Consider the following 18,054-nt stretch of genomic DNA (forward strand, 5'->3'; position numbering starts at 1 on the left):
GGAGGGTTCCCAGTCGGAAGATAAGACGCTCCTCCTCCGACCGTCGGGTTGTTGTGGTTTGGCGGTGGATGAGTCCAATGACCTGCATATCCTCGGTGGAGTGGGAGGGGGAGTTGAAATGCTGTGCCACAGGTTGGTTGGGTTGGTTCGTCCGGGTGGCCCAGAGGTGCTCCCTGAATCGCTCCGCAAGTAGGCGGCCTGTCTCCCCAATATAGAGGAGGCCACACCGGCTGCAGCGTCCACCCACATCATCTACTGCATCCGCTGCAGCCGGTGTGGCCTCCTCTATATTGGGGAGACAGGCCGCCTACTTGCGGAGCGATTCAGGGAGCACCTCTGGGCCACCCGGACGAACCAACCCAACCAACCTGTGGCACAGCATTTCAACTCCCCCTCCCACTCCACCGAGGATATGCAGGTCATTGGACTCATCCACCGCCAAACCACAACAACCCGACGGTCGGAGGAGGAGCGTCTTATCTTCCGACTGGGAACCCTCCAACCGCAGGGGATGAACTTGGACTTCACCAGTTTCTTCATCCCCCCTCCCCCCACCTTGTCTCAGCCGGATCCTTCCAGCCCGGCACCGCCTTCCTGACCTGCAGTCTTCTTCTTGACCTCTCCGCCTCCACCCTACTCCGACCTATCACCCTCACCTTGACCTCTTTCCACCTATCACATTTCCAACTCCCCTCCTCCAAGTCCCTCCTCCCTACCTTTTATCTTCTCCTGCTGAACACTCTCTGCTCATTCCTGAAGAAGGGCCTGTGCCCGAAACGTCGAATCTCCTGTTCCCTGGATGCTGCCTGACCTGCTGTGCTGTTCCAGCAATAAAGTTTCAACTTTGATAGTGAGATAGGTACCTTGGTCAGGACAAGGTTTGGGAAATCTACCTTAACACATTTTTAAATCGTCGAAATGCCTGGCACAGAATTTTTATTTATCTAATTTAATTAATAGATCATCTGCAGCAGATTGAAAGGACTGGTTTGCATCTGACTGAGAGGTCAGTAGCACTGTTTTTGTCATAGAAATCAGGATCAGATACTATTGTCATATGACTCTTCCACAGACTTTTTTTGATAATTACTGCTTAAGGGATGGAAAAATAATGTAATAAAACTCAAACCTCTCCATCTCATGTGGGCGCTCTTTTACATTTTCTGCAGGGCTGAAAATTTTGCCTGATCATGACAGATCAATTCTGCCACCTGCTGGTTGAGAAGCAGCAATGTAGTTATATAACACTTGCTTTGATGATTTAGCATTATAGTATGTCTCTTCATGCTAAATGCTGAGTCAATACAGACATCCCTGTGGTCCCTTCTACAATAATGCCAAATCTTCACCATTACTTTATAATTCACGTATTAAATCTGAGTTTCATAATTTTTTGTAATTTTTCATCATTTTTTCAGCAGTTAACGTTATCTATTCAAAATAGAAAATTGATACTGTATAAGGGAATGAAAATTCCTGCAGGCAATTCAAGCTAGTTTGCCTTGTCACTGAGGCTTCTCAGAACAGACTACTATTCAGATGAACACATAAATTAAATTTCACATAAATTACCCACACTATTTATTAACATAAACTTAGGGCTGTCATGCAATTCAATTAATTAGAATTAGATCATGTTTCTCCAACATCCAGAAATCTACTGCAGCAAATTGAAAAATAAAGATATGATTGCACATTACAAAAGAGAACAATTTCCCAGGGTGTACATCTAAACTTCATTTGTTCTTTGTCAATTTCTATGAATGGTGAGCATCCTTTTGAGATTTAGAAAATTCACTGCTGTAACCTCTCCAGTTTGGAATGTTTGGGATCAAGATACTTCTGGATTTTCGAACTTTCTGGATTATAGAATAATGCTAGAATACTGAATCATAAGTGTGAGAATTAGATGAAAATATGTACTTGAGATATATTTTCAAAACCATTCATTTGAAAATACTGGATGATACATGAATGTACTAATTCAGAGGGTCCAGAATAAAATTTAACACTGTCAACAGCTTATGAACAAGAGAAAGATGAAAAGGATGGTTCCCCTGTTCTCCATCTCTCAAGTCAGCAAACACACATTTTTAAAAATGTTTTAACCCTGTATGACTATCAGCAACAAACAAATTAATTTTCTTTTAAATTGTTTATTATTGAACACCCAAATACATACATAACTACAACCAATCTCACACTCATGTAGATACCTATTCTTAAGAAAGGATAGTGGTTACAAAAGGATGGGTTTAGATTATAGGATTTCTGGAGTTTTCTTTACACTCGCTTTTCACTGGGGTGAGGAAGTAAAGGCTTGAAATGATGCAGTTCTGTCATTCTTTTTTATGCCCACTGAAGAGTTTGGAGATATTGGAGGATGAATTCATTGCTGTTTAATGTTCTCAGTAGCAGCTTTCTTTTGTTACACTTCTGTCAAGATGCAATAATTAAAGCATGGACAGTTTATCGGGTAGTGAGGTGAAGACTAATCAAAGTCTCTGCTTACTGGCATTTCTTTTCGTTCTGTTGATTGTTTCTGACACTGACCAAAGAATATGGCTTACTAAATCTTCACATCAGAGATCTGGGCTGGATTTTCATCCTTGAGGCAATTACTGAAGATTGGGAGGATGCTCAGCTTCATATTCCCGTCACCCCTTGTAAAATACTGGTTCCATGGTGTTGATCATCATTGCTGAGGTAGGGTGGATGCCTGTTAAAATTGAGTTGGCAACCCTAGAAATATTTCTTTGTTAGAGGCAGTGCTAGAAATAGGAGATGGGTTGGTAAAAAGAAGGTTCCTGTCTTTACCAATAAAACTTGGGAGGCAATAGCAGTCAAGGTGAGCACATCAATTAGTAAGATGGAATTTGGATACAGTACACCCCAAGCAGTTTCATAAGTTGCTGTGCTCAGTCAAGGTAAGCTGTTTGACTGAAGCACACATTTCTATCTGATGGGTTTTGTGTGAATGAGACTTTAAATGGGAAGTCTAGTACATATTTCCTCATCATCAAAGGTAATCAACTGGACATGACACTCTTGCATGTGCAAGTATTCATGGGATGGCAATGGAAAGTCCATTTCAACATATTCCCAAATAAATTAGGTTCAATACCTGTATTTGATATTCTTAGATTTGGTGAATCTGAGAGTTGTGGGACCTGCTGGAAAGAATTTCAGGCAGCAAGCGTTTCCAAATTTTGCGTTCTTGGCTGGAGAAGTTACAGTATACTAAATTTGGTAATTGTCAAGTTCTCACAAGATCAACTCAACCTTTCAGTTACCCATCATTCACATACTAAAAAGATACATGAAGTTTATTCATCACTGAGATAATCTATGAATCATCATAAAGTTCCAATGTTGTTATCATAAAAAGAAAACAAAGGGTAAATTTTGTCTGTAGTTATCTTATATGCCAAACATCGGGTATAATGCTCGTCCTCTTACCTGCTCTGCCTCCTTGTTTGGCTAATTTTACATAGTCTGAATCTGTGTCCTTAATCCATAATTTACGACTCTCAAAAGTGATCTCCTTGTGAGGCTCTGCAAGCTTACTCAAACCCGGGATCTGGGAAGTTGGTGGAAGCTGCACTTGACTCTTGTCAGCTTTGCTTGCTTTCTGAGGAATGTGGTAAAACCAGTCTACAAAAACAAAGAATATTGGAATATTGTGGTACAGTCAGAATTCTGGTTGGCTACCACTTTCAAACAACATGCAAAATAGCTTGGTTAAAGTTTTATTCTTATAATTATTCTGCTTTTGGTGATGCTTTGCAATGAAAAAAATTGTGTCAGCTGTGGCTCAATTGGTGGCACTTGTCTTTAAGTCAGAAATCTGAGAATTCAAGATACACTTCAGAGATTTGAGCATAAAAATTAGGTTAATACTCCAATACAGTACTGCAGGTGTGCTGCACTATCTGTTTTTCAGCTAAGATTATAAACAAAGATTCCATCTGCTCTCTCGGGTAGATTAAACAACTCCATGGCGCCACTGGAAGAACAAATGGAGAGCTCTCCCTAATGTTGCAGCAAATGAGTATCCCTTACTTAATATCAGTAAAAACAGATTATGTGGTTATTATCGCCATTGTCGTTTGTGAGAACTTGCAAAAGATGGTTACCTTCATCATAAGAATGATAATGCCACAAAGTACTCTACTGGACATAAAGCATTTAAAGTAAACTAATTGTGAATGGGACTGTAAAAGTGGAAGTTTTTCTTTCTTTTCCTTTCAAAGTTACCAGAAAATCATTGCAGAAAATTGTTCATTTTACCTGGAATTGGTTGAAGATTCATTAAAGATAAGAATTCAAATCGCAGGAAGATGACTGCTGATTAATTATTTTCTTGCTTATAATAAAGCTGTAATAATCTCACACAATTGGATTCTGGAATTATTCTTATAATCCTGAAAATATGTAATATAAAAGCCAAATAAAAAATGAACTTTTCTCTAAATCTCGGCCATATCTGAGTAATTAAATTTCCTTCAAATACTTTTTTTAAAAAATGAAGCTATTAAATATATCTCTTAGACAGGAAGGAGAGGGAAAAGATTTAACATCTGAATAGGGAAAGGACAAAATCCACATGTAACTTTTAATTACACAAAATTGGAGGACACCATTATGAAAGTAAATAGTATTTTATGAAATACATTATCTTCAGACCTACCAACATATATACAAGCATTGACAGTTTTGTCAGACATTGGGCTATATTTTCCAAGTTTTCACAGTCAATGATGCAAATCAGTATCTTCAGACAAAATAATATGGGTCTTGAAAGTTGACCTAACTGTTTCAATAGCTAACTGCATCTCCTCCAAATCACTTGAATTTGAAGTTAACATACTCATAATCTCAGGTCAATTTTGCTGGTTGAGCACAACTAATTCTTTATATATTTTCCTTAACACAAGAAACTAGGAATTTTCTATTTATTTGACATAACCCTTGCATGTCATTGAAAGGAAATATATCAATAACAAATACCACTTCTGAACACTTCTTTACTTGTATACAAATTCCACACTATTGTAATTAACAACATTCCCTCTGAGTTGTGTGACTATGCGGTTGCTGGGAAGCTCTCCGCATGTCATTCACCATGGTCACTGAATTATTTCCATTTCTGGAAGCTAATACTATGCATGGACCTCACAGATCCACTCAGGAGGAAGAAAAGTAGAGGAACCATTAGCAGTACCTTGATTCAAGGATGCTATCTACTCAAGGTTGCCACTTTTTGCCAGGCACCTTCAATGTGACTAAATATGTTGATTCTCAATCTGCAGATCTTTGGGCATATGGGCACACCACAAGAAAGCAGGATATGCTTCATTTTCCTTTCTTAGACCATAAAATATAGAAGCAGAAGTAGGTTATTTAGACCACGCTTCTGCTCTGCCATTCAATGAGATCATGATTGATCTGATAATCCTCAGTCTCACTTTCCTGCCTTATCCTCATAGGCATTAATTCTCTTACAGATTAAATACTATCTCAGTCTTTAATATTCTTAACAACCCAACCCAACCCAATATCCTTTCTTTTGTTGCGACTCAAGCTTATCATTAAGGTATTTGGACTCAAGGTGTGATGCAGTTTAAGGGACAGGTTGTTGCCATTTTGAACAATTGATAGCAACATCCTCACAGACATTAATGTCAATGTAGTCACGTTTCAAGGAGAGCTTCAGAATGCCTTTGAAGCATTTTCTTTGTCCTCCTCTGGAACATTGGTCATTTGAGACTTGAGAAATCAGTAGCTGAACTATGAAAAAGAGCAACATCTGAAAGCCAGCAGAATCATAAGTTGCACTGATCCACATGTGCATGAACAACATAAATCAATTGGTGCTTTCTAGTTTGATTGAATATACAATGCAAAACAAAATTAAATCTCATGAAATTTTGTTGTTGACTAGCTACATTTACTCCCAGGCCAACATTGCTTTAGTTTTAAAATTCTCATCCTTCTGTTCAAATCACTCAATAACCACTCCACCCTGAATCTCAATAACCACAACAACCATGTACTACACCACACCCCGCTCCACACACCAGCATGAATACTCCAGCCATTCAATTCATCAAGATCTTTGCGCTTGTTCAATTCTGGTGCTTTTTTTTCTCTTTGTTCATTCACGGTATGAGGGTGTCGTTGGCTAGGCAGCATTTATTGCGCATCCCTAATTGACCTGAAAGCAGTTAAGAATCAACCCAATTGCTGTAGGTCTGAAGTCACATGTAGGCCATACCAGGTAAGAATGGCAGTTTCCTTCCATAAAGCACATTAGTGAACCAGATGGGTATTGCTGACAATTGACAATGGATTCATGGTCATCAGTAGACTCTTAATTCCAGATTTTTAAAAATCAAATATTTTACTGAATGCTGCCATCTGCTGTGGCAGGATTTGAACCCAAGTCCCCCGAACATTATCTAGGTGCCTGTGTCAATAATCCAGTGATAAGCCATCACCTTCCCTTGAATCCATGACTTCCCCTTCTCCATAATTTGTGGCTGTGCCTTCAGTTGTTCAGGTCCTAATTGTTACCTACTTAAACCTCTCTGCTTCCCTAGTTCTTTCTTCTCCCATAACATGGTGACAGAGGTATGTTTTCAGGAACAAGCTTTTATTTATCTGGCCTAATGTGATTTGGTATTTTATTTAATAAAAATACTGTACAAATACAAGGGGAGGAAATATCATAACGGTAATGCCACTGGACCAGTAATCCAAAACCCCAGATTAATGTTTTGGGTCATGGGTTCAAAACCCACCATGGTAGATGGTGAAATAAAACCCAATAAAAATCTGGAATAACAATTTGGCTTAATGATTTGCCATATTTTGTAAAAACCCAAGTGGTTCACTCATATTCTTTAGGGGAGGAAACTTGCCATCTGAACCTGTTCTGGCCAACCTCATTCCAGACCTACAGCATTGTGGTTGCCCTCTGGACAATTAAGGATGAAAAATGAGAGATCCAAGATGGCGGCGATCTAGCAAGTCTGAGTCTGTAGTGCTTTGCCCAAGACTCAGGCAAAGTGGGCTGCCCACTTCCACCATTCCAAACCATTCAAAATAACTTGTATTCAATACAGTTAGTCATTTTACATCAAACTTGAGTAGTTTGGTGCTTTGTTAAAATAACTAAGGGAAATAAATGCCCGCAGCTGGCAGCAGGCAGGAACCCCTCCCCAGCTGCAGCAGAGACGTCCACAGCAGCCCCCAGGGACTTACCTATGGTGGCGAGCCTTGTTGCAGTAATTACTAAGCTGGAAGAGCAGGTCGACGTCTTCATAGAGGAGTCCAGAAACAGGTGGGAGAGGAAAAAATCGAACATCACATTGGAGGGGCGGGGCTAAAGGTCGCGACCTCCGAGGCTGCTGCAGAATCGGCCGTGGGTCGGGTCCAGACTCTTGAACAGCGAGTCCGGGCCTTAGGAGATCACATCAACGACCTCAAGAATCGGGGTCGTCGAAAAAATATTCGTTTGTTGGGCCTTCCCAAAAGGGAAGAGGAAGGCCAGCTTGCAGTGTTTTTGGAGCAGTGGCTCCCTCAGATGTTGAAGCTGGAGACTGGATCAGGCCAGGTGCGGGTAGAATGGGCCCACCAGGTTGCAATACGCAGGCCTGGGTCAGACCAGTGCCCCCGCCTGGTCCTGTTCCCGCTTCAGTGTAACAGAGAGAAGCAAATGCTCCTGGAAGCCTCCAGAACCCTCGGGAAAATCTCCATACCATGACATATAAGGGATCTAGGATAATGCTGTTTCAGGGTTTTTCCTCAGCTTTGGTCTGCAAGAGGAGGGCATTTGATGAAACGAAGAAGCGTCTAAGGGACGTAAACATTCAGTACTCCTTACACTACCCAGCGACGTTGCATTTTAACCACGAAGGATCCGTCTATAACTTCAGATCGCCGAAGAAGGCCAAGGAATTTTTGGACACTCTTAAATAGATTGTAAGAATTAATCTGTGTGGTTAATGATGCTGTTCTGCAATACCTCCCCCCCCCCACCAGGTTTACCCTTCTTTTTTCCCTTATTTCCTTTATTGTTTAATATCATCTCCAGTGGGGTAGGGAGGGGGGCTTATTTGTTCTCCACTGTGCGATTTCCTTTTTTTTATAGGCTGGGCGGTTTAGTTAATTCAGGTGAGGGGGGGGGGGGGCGTTTGCTTTGTTCTATCTTATTTCTTTCTTTTAGAGCGGAGTTTTTTCCCCTTTTTTGTGTTATTATACTTAGTTATCACCTGCTGAGACTGTAACTTTATAGTTTTGTAAGTTTATACGTGGTATTATCGTTACTAAATGTATCTAGGTGTTGGTATGGGTGGGGTGTAGGGTGCTCACCGTTAACTTTAGCTTTATAGTACACTTGAATTTTTCTATTTTATTATGGGCTGCTTGGGTCGAGGGTGGGGCACTGGTTGGGAGAGGATACGATGGGTTTTCAGATAGGAAGTGTTGCCCCCTGGAAGCAAGGGGAAAATCTCCTTTGAAATATGTTTTATATTTTTTTTATTTAGATATAGTTTTTTACTATATTGGCATGAGTGTATTAAAGAATCTCTATTTTTGTGTATTTTCTATGGTCTATTCTCGGGGTGTTTTGGATGGGGTTCTCGGACTTGCCTGGATGATTATGGTTAGTCATTCGATTAAATGGTGCACCTGGAATGAATGTCAAGGGGAGTAATTCGCCAATCAAAAGGAAGAAAATACTATCAAACCTCAAAAAAGAAAGGGTTGATATAGCTCTCTTACAGGAGACACATTTACTGGATAAAGAGCACTTGAAATTACAACAGGGTGGATTTGATCAGGCCTTCTTTTCACCTTTCAGTTCAAAAAGTAGAGGAGTTGTCATTCTCATTCGGAAAAATTTCCATTCAAAATCTTAAGTCAGATAAAAGATGTATCTGGATGGTACATACTGATTAAAGCCCTTATAAATGGAGAGGAATATGGGATTTTGAATCTTTATTTTCCCCCAGCACATCCTTTCAAATTTATATTGGAAGCATTCTCCAAACTGATGGCTCTTGGGGCTCGTTACACAATTATAGGAGGAGATTTTAATTACATTATGGACCCAGAGATAGACAGGATACCCAAGAGTACTGCGGGTATATCCCCCAGATCCAGGCAATTGGCGGATTTGAATAAAGAGCTAGGATTATTAGATGTGTGGAAGTGCCTCCACCTGCAAGGCAGAGATTTCTCTTTTTATTCTAATCCACATAAGTGTCGCACTAGAATTGATATGCTTTTTGCACCCTTTTTGAATTCCATCTTATCCTGCAAAATAGGTAATATATGCAGTGTATTTGGAAATCAAGACTCGGAACAATGAGACAGCCCCCCGACATTGGCGTATGGATTCTTTCTTAATGAAGGATAGTAAATTTGTAAAATATTTCTCTCAAGAATTAATTTTGGAAATTAATTCAGGTATGGCTAATAACCCGTCGATGATGTGGGAGACCATTAATGCTTATGCGCAGGGTCTGATCATTTCATATTCGGCGATCCAGAAAAAACAAAAGGGAGAACAACAGCGTCTACTCGAGGCTCACTTAAAGGCAACTGAGACAGTGTACGTTGATAGGCCCTCTGTTGCTAAATTAGGACAGCCCTAAATACCACGTTTACCCAAACGGCAAAGAGGGAAATATTATTTGCAAAGCAAAGATTATATGAATATGGCGACAACCTGGTGGATACCTAGCGTTTCTTGCAAGGAAAAAAAAAGGCCCCTCAAGCTATCACATCCATCAGGGAAAGTGCTGGTACTCTGAGTCACGATCATAAAACAATCAACACAATCTTCAGAAAGTTTTATTTTGCTTTGTATAAATCGCAGGATTATGGAGATAGAGCCAAGAAGATGGAATCCTTTTTTAAAAGCCTGGCCTTTCCGGACTTAACCCCGGAACAGGTGTCGGTCCTGAATGCTCCCTAACAACCCAGGAAGTACTTGACGCAATCAGGCAGCTTCAGAGCAGTAAAGTACCTGGTCCAGATGGATTTCAGGTTTAATTCTACAAAGAGTTTACAGGACTATTAGCTGGTCCACTTATGGACATGTACAACTACATATAGTCATGGCTGCCTCCTGCCATCGTTGAGAGAAGCGAATATTTCTCTAATTCTCAAAAAAGGAAAGGACACAGAAGATTGCGCATCATACAGACCAATATCTTTGCTAAATGTAGATTTTAAAATTCTTTCTAAAACATCAGTATTGAGGCTGGAAAGGGTATTGCCATATATCATAAAAGAGGACCAGATGGGGTTTATCAAGGGCCGTAGATCATCTAATAATATTAGAAGGGTTTTGAATGTGATTCAAGTCTGTCATCAGGAAAGAATACCATGTATAGTAGTCTTGTTGGACACGGAGAAAGCATGTGACAGGGTTGAATTGTCATACCTGTTCTATACACTGGAAAGGTTTGGCGTTGGAAAGGTATTTGCTAAATAGGTCTCAATATTGTATAATGACCCCAAAGCAGCCGTGATTACCAATGGTTTAGGTTCAGATAGCTTCAGTGTGGATAGGGGCTGCCGTCAGGGATGTCCTCTCTCACCGTTACTATTCACGCTAATAATTGAGCCACTAGCGGAAGCTATACGGGCTGATTCTAATATAACAGCCCGAGGGTTGGCACGGGCAAACACAAAATTACCCTTTATGCAGATGATGTTCTCCTTTTTCTTAGTAATCCTTTGATGTCCATGCCCTGCCTGATCCAAGTTATTAATTTATTTAGTGCATTCTCAGGTTTCAAAATTAATTTCTCAAAATCGGAGGCCATGCCGATGGGTGGTCTCGCTAGTATGTCCCACTTATTGGACGGATCTCATTTTCCCTTTTGGTGGTCTCTGGAGGGTTTCTTACATTTAGGTATTTTTATCACCCCAGTATTTGGTCAGCTGTACAAGGTCAATTTTGTGCATCTACTAGAAAGGATAAGGCAGGACCTTCAATTTTGAGGGGATCTTCCAATTTCTTGGCTAGGTAGAATAGCTCTAATTAAAATGAATGTCTTGCCCTGTCTCTCATACACTATAAGAATGCTCCCGGTGAAGCCGCCGAGGCCAGCACTGCGTAAATTATATGGTTGGCTTGGTTCTTTCATCTGGAATCATAGACAGCCCCTCATTAAGTTAAAGAAGCTACAGCTTCCACAAGCAAGGGGAGGGCTGGATTTTCCAGGCTTTAGGAAGTATCAGCTGAGTCCTCTATTAAACTACATAGCCGATTGGGTCTTGTCTGACCCGCTATCATTCTGGTTGGACATTAAGGCTTCTCAAGCAAAGTGTCCTCTTATTTTTAGATATGATAAAAGTCATTATGGACCATTGTAAAAACCTTACAGTATTAAACACAATTAAAGCCTGGAAGATAATGCGGCAAAAAGAGGGTAATTCACAGAAAACCTCCCCTTATATTCCTATAGTGGGGGTATGGGGTTTTCAACCGGGGCTCACAGACACCATATTTAAATCCTGGAGGTCCAGGGGTATCTCCTGTTTAGGGGATCTGTTTGATGAGTGGGTCATCCTTTCTTTTGAACAGCTGCACCAGAAATTTGGACTACCTAATGAAGACCTCTCGATACTTCCAAATTCGAGATTACATCTAGAAGAAGACTTTGTTATTAGATAGTCTTTATAAATCAGATAGAGAACAAAGAGTGTTGTGGCCAATGGGTTTACCCTCGGTCAGCATTCTCTATCATTTACTACATAATGAAGTTTTGGAAGATATGGAATGTTTGCTTAGAACATGGGATCAGGAATTGGGTTGGAAATATCCACAGAAATATGGGACGACATCTGGGAAAATGCCAGAAAAATCTCCATCTGTAATAGAACCCAAGGCATTCAGTTATAGGTACTCCATAAGACTCATATAGCACCGGAACGATTAGCAAAATTTAGGGCAGGAGCATCTCCAATGTGTCCCAAACGTAAAATAGAGGTGGGCACTCTCACACATTGCTTATGGACATGTCATAAGATCCGCAAATACTGGGTCAGAGTAGCAAATGCTTTGACAGAAATCTTGGGAGCGGAAATTAGAGTAGATCCAGTATCTCTTCTCCTGGACTTTTCGAGCTTGCCTTCCCTGGATGCGCACGGGAGGAAATTATTTTCCATTCTCTCCTTTTGTGCAAGGAAAAAATCTTAGTAAACTGGGTAGCTGAGGGCCCTCCAGGACTTTCGAATTAGTATAGGTTGGTCATGGAATGTATTCCCCTTGACTTCCTTACAAATATAGTGCACCAAAAAACTGAATTATTCTATAAAATATGGCAGCCCTTCCTGAATTATATAGATACAGATATTTCAGCCATTTTGTCAAGGGCTTTCATCTAGTTGTGGTAGCGGTTCTGGCTAGTCCGGGTGCCCTTGGGGGAAGAATCCCGCATGAATATGGATTTTATTATGACTTGATGTTAATTCGTTCCGAGCATGTACTTCACTATTTAATTACTATGTTATCCTTTTTTTCTCTTGAGTAATGTAAGATATTTTATTATACGCTCTGGTTAGTTATAGGTTAGATTAGTAGTTAGTTGAGTTTTGTTTTCTCTTTTTTTTCTCTATCTCTTCTTTTTGTCTGTTAGGTTTTGATTATTATTTATTTAATATTTAATTGTATATTAATGTTTGTATTTGTGTGTATTATTTTGTAAGTTTGTAAAAACATGTTAAAATTTTCAATAAAAATATCTATTAAAGTGGAAAAAAAGGATGAAAAATAAGTATGTAACTAATTAGTAATGCCTGTGATAATTAAAAAAAAAATGTTATTGTACTTCAATTCTGCTCCTCCAAAGGTGGATGCATCAAAAACAAGGATGAAAGTATGGAATGAAAAAGAGACAGGTGGTCAACTATATCCATGCACAGATAATATAACCTGCTGCACCATTGTGAACTATAATCAAACAAGTTAATCACCTGAAGGAAATAAACTATTACAAGTGAAATTCCTAAGAAGGCAAAACTTTTATGAAATATGAACATACAAGACATTGAGCAATTAGCAGCAAGTCAATGAACTCTCAAGATTGACTCTGTCACTTTATAAAATACACATTTGCTCCTGACCCTTATAACCTTTCACTAAGGAGAATATCTTATATTATGTTATTAATTTTTTTATTAAATAAAATGCCAAATCACTTCATATTATATTATATCTTATACTCTTCTGCACTATAAATATTCAAGGACTCTGCTTTCACCACCTTTTCAGGAAGAGTGTTTCAAAGGCTCAGGCCCTCTGAGAAATGAAAATTCCCTTTAAATCTGTTTTTTAAAGTGACCCCAGTTGTAATTTCTCCCATAAGAGGAAATAGTGTCACTACATCTATCCTGTCAACATCCTTCATGATCTGTATGTTTCAATCAAATCACCTCTTACTCTTCTAAATTCCAACAGATACAAACCTGATCAATGTTTCTCAAAAGACAATATACTCATTGCAGGAATAAGTCTGGCAAACGTTCTCTTAACAGCTTCCAATCCATTTACATCCTTTCGTAAATAAGGTGAACAATACCATACACAGTAATCCACAGCTGAAGTCTCAACAATATGTTGGTATAACTGATGCAAAATCTCACTACTTTTTAACTTAATTCCCCTTGCAATAAATTATATTATTCCATTAGTTTTCCCAATTATTTGCTGTACCAGCATACTAGCTTTTTTGTTATTAATGCACAAGGATATCCAGATCCCTCTGTATAAGGAGTGGCTGGAAAGGCTGGGACTTTTTTCACTGGATGGTTGGAGGTTGAGAAGTGACCTTTTGGAGGTCAAGAGGAGTAAAGAAAAGGTGAATGGCAGGTATTTCCCTAGGGTGTGGGATTTCAAGACTAGGGGGCATATTTTTAAGGTGAGAGGAGTAAGGTTTTAAAAAGGCACGAGGGGCAATTTGTTTACACAGAGAGGAGTTTGTGTGCGAAAAGAACTTCCAGAGGAAGTGGTGGATGCGAATACATTACAATGTTTAAAAGATATCTAAATAAGTATATGAATAAGAAGTGTTTGGAGGGATAGGGGCCAAGCACAGGCTGGTGGAACTAGTTTAGTTTGGGATATGGTCGACATGGACTAGTTAGACTGAAGGGTCTGTTTCTGTGCTGTATCACTCTATGACTGCATCTCAGAGCTCTGCAATCTCTCACCATTTAGATAATATGCTTCCTATCGTGAAGAACCTATTGTCATCTTTTTTTACAGCTTTCTTATATTCTTTTCACAGCTTACATTCCTACTTATCTTTGTGTCACCAACAAATTTAGAAACCATACCTGCCCTCTCCCCAACCAAGTCAGCACCAATACCTGAGGAACAGCCCTTTTGCATCTGACAATGTAATAATTACATATTTATGCCAAATCTTTGCTTCCTGTTAGCCACCCAATCTCCTGTGCATACCAATATGCTAATGCCTACACCGTGAGATTTTACTTTCCACTATAACTTTTGACATGGCACTGTCTTTAATGCCTTTAAAAGCCTAAGTCCCATTACATCTATTGTTTCTCCTTTATCCATCACTTCCTCAAATAACTCCAATACATTGGTCAAACGTGATTTCTCTTCCAAAAAGTTATGTTGACTCTGTCCTATCTTGTGAAGCAGCATGTAGCTGAGGACAAAGCAGTTGTTATTGCTGTTGTTGCTGTGGTTAAATCATGTTACCTTGAACTTATCTAAGTGCCCTGCTATAACTTATTTAATATATCACTATCTCTTGAAATGAAGTAATCAAACCACCAGAGAATTAATCAAAAATAAATATAATAGTCCAACCCATTTTGCAGCAAGGCTGCTTCTAGACATTACCGATTATCATTAATTATCCTTTATCGTTGTAAGATCATCTACATATTCATGTACTTTCTATTTTGATTAATATTTTAATTTCCTATCCAATCTACATTTGTTTAAATATCAGCTTGTTGAAAGATGTCTGGAGTGTGGTGCTGGAAAAGCACAGCAGGTCAGGCAGTATCCGAGGAGCAAGAAAATCGACATTTCGGGCAAAAGCTGCCTGACCTGCTGTGCTTTTCAGCACCACACTCTTGACTCTAATCTCCAGCATCTGCGGTCCTCACTCTCGCCTTGTTGAAAGATGTGTCTAATGACCAACTGAACAAAAAGAAGTTTCCTCTACATCCTTGACTGCGTAAAGAGGAAATTCATCAAGCAAGCTAATACTTTTTTCAAATGTTGTATGATTTAATAACTCGTGGAATGTTTACTAGTTCTAAATGATTTGTTATAAAACTGTGTCAAAATAGGAAATTACTGTTTCCTCATCTTCAGTCTGTAATGGTTATAAGTCACTTGTAGTTTTGTACAATTCAGTTTTTGTAATCTTTGCAACGAAGTAAGTGCCCCAAAATCAACCAAACAGCAAGACAGGTATTTTGATACGGACACATTTCTTGTTTGAGTGTAACTGAGGTATTTTCTTTTCCCTTTTTTTTCTGTCACTCTGATGTAATTCATTCATAATCTCTATATAGAGAATAATAACGTACAAAAATGATTGAGGAGCGGTATTAGTCAAATTTTGAGTCTCCAACATTTGTCTTTCTCTATTGTTTATTGCAACATATAAATCAATGTTTTAGAGCAGCATTTTACAAACAAAAACAAATCAATCTAAGAATTAGGAAATGCAGGCAATGTGAAGAAAAGAGCTCTTGATTGAAGTGTAATAATGCCAGAGATACATAAATTTTAAAATGGCATCAGGTTTTCAATGTAGAACAGTGCAGATTGTATTAATGTCAAATTTTATCCTGTAGTGCCTCTAATGAAGATCCAATTTATATGTAAAATGAATCAGCAGTGCACTTAACAAGAAAGTCATTAGTCTGGATTTCAGCCCAGAAGAACATTTCATATGCTACTGTTCTAAGATTGGAAAACTTGGAGATTTCTGATATATTTTTGGTGTTTCATGTCCACAGCAGCCTGACAGGCTAGAGGCCTGTGGGTGAAGAAGCCTACACACCACAAGACCAGTGTTGAGAGCAGGAGGTTCTTGGAGTATTTGCATCAAGCATCCCATTCATGAGGCCAGGTTATAACTGGCAAGGTCCAATAGTGGTCAGGAGACTAAAGATGCTTTAACAGCTTCAAGTGTAAAACTAAGCTTCCTGAGGCAGTTGTACTCACACTTGTTGAGGAAACTGATGTCTGCTTATATTTGTCCCCTTTACAGCTGGATCTCTACCCTTCTGTCCTAGCTTATGAAGCAGCATGTGATGAGGAGAAGGCAGTTGTTATTGCTGTTGCTGCTGTGGTTAATGTCAGTGTTGTTGTTTCTTTTGCTCTTCATCAGATGTGCAAGGTAGGGTTGCATTATCAGCTCCTCTTGACATGATGAAGCTTTGCAGCAAGAGGTGCAGCTGAAGGTAGGTGAAAAGCAAGATAGATAAAATAACAGGTAAATTTGAAAGAAACTGGTTGCCTTCAGGGTGCTGATGGCCTACTGGTATTTGATTTGATTTGATTTATTTTTGTCACATGTACGGAAATACAATGAAAAGTATTGTTTTGTGTGCTAACCAGATAAATTATAACTATATCAGGGTAATAAATATAGTGTTACAGCTACAGAGAAGATGCAGAGAAAAATCAACTCTAATATCTGAGAGGTTCATTCATAAATTTGATAACAGCGGGAAAGAAGCTGTTCTTGAATCTGTTGGCATGTGTTTTCAGATCCTTGTATTTTCTGCTTGATGGAAGGAGATGGAAAAGAATGTAATCATGGCGGGACCTTGATTATGTTGACTGCTTTCCTGAGGCAGTAGGAAGTGTAGATGAAGTCAATTGAAGGAAGGCGGGTTTTCATGATTGGCTGGGCTGCGTTCATGACTCTCTGTAATTTCCTGCAACTTTGGGCAGAGCAGTTGTCATATCAATCTGTGAAAGTGTTTTTGTGCGCACCTATAAAAATTGATAAAAGTCATTGTGGACATGCCTAAGGAAGCAGAGGCATTAGTGTGTTTTCTTGACTGCAGCATCAATGTGGATGGACCAAGGTAGATTGTTGGTGATGATGCTGCTCCTTTAACAAGGTTATTTCACTCCTTGATTTTTTTGAGAAGAGTCGTAAAAGTAGAGGTGCTGAAATGTCTGAACTGGCTACTTTAATAATGGCTAACAGATGCTGCCTAAGTCAACAATCAGGAAAGGCTTTCAGGTTTTTTAAAAAACATTTGTACAATGAAAGGGGAGTGGCCAGTTTTCCCAGTTCAGAGCTTTTTCTAGCTTTGTGTTAGTTTTGGCTGGGCGGACCAAAGAAACAGCTCCATGCTGATCCTCTCTCTCTCTGACATCTCTCTCCTGTAAGAACCTGTGCTTGAATTTACCTTTTTGCTGAGGGGTGTGTTTATGGGATGTTGGAAGAAAACAGAGCAGCTCTTTGTTAAGTTGTGTTTTCATGTCAGTTAGGTTTTCAAATAGTTATATTATTATAAATATGATTTTCTTTTGTTTGTGTGAAAATAAATTCTGTTTTATTTAGAGCTAAGTGGTTTGACCAGCTGCATCACTGTACATCTGTTTAAAACAACTAGAAAAGTTAGGTTCTGGGCTACCTTCTTAAATGTTTTGACATGGTCTGGTGCATAACAACTCCCAGGAACTTGAAGTTCTTGACCACCTCTATCTCAACACCATTGAATCAGACATGGACATGTCTTCCACTTCACTTCTTGTAGTTGATGACCAACTCCTTCATTTGACTGACATTGAAGGAGAGATTGTTGTCTTTACACCATGGCACTAAGCTGCCTATCTCATTCCTGTATTCTGTCTCATCGTTGATTGAGATCCAATCCAATACAGTGATGTGATCAGCAAATTTGTAAATAGAGTTAAAGCTGAATTTGGCCACTCAGTCATGAGTATATAAGGAACATAGGAAGAGTATGCTGCCTTATGGGACATTGATGTTGAGGATTATTGAGGAGGTGTTG

The 18,054-nt window shown here is 39.2% G+C and overlaps 1 protein-coding gene across 6 annotated transcripts in view; it reads right to left on the minus strand.

Moving 5' to 3' along the window:
• Positions 1-18,054, minus strand: part of LOC122564287 (uncharacterized protein C7orf57) — a 149,647-nt gene that overhangs the window by 96,185 nt on the left and 35,408 nt on the right. For 4 of the 6 annotated variants that reach the window (XM_087978454.1, XM_043718963.2, XM_087978450.1 and 1 more), the window contains exon 3: positions 3,460-3,654. In XM_087978454.1, the coding sequence (XP_087834580.1) occupies positions 3,460-3,654 (195 nt within the window). Of the gene's footprint in view, positions 1-3,459; positions 3,655-4,290; positions 4,425-18,054 lie in introns of all 6 variants that reach the window. The other 2 variants (XM_087978453.1, XM_087978452.1) reach the window with 1 other exon arrangement.

This window comes from Chiloscyllium plagiosum, unplaced genomic scaffold (assembly GCF_037043375.1).
Source record: "Chiloscyllium plagiosum isolate Xiang-an unplaced genomic scaffold, Cpla_swu_hap1 HiC_scaffold_34, whole genome shotgun sequence".
NCBI classification, from domain to species: domain Eukaryota; kingdom Metazoa; phylum Chordata; class Chondrichthyes; order Orectolobiformes; family Hemiscylliidae; genus Chiloscyllium; species Chiloscyllium plagiosum.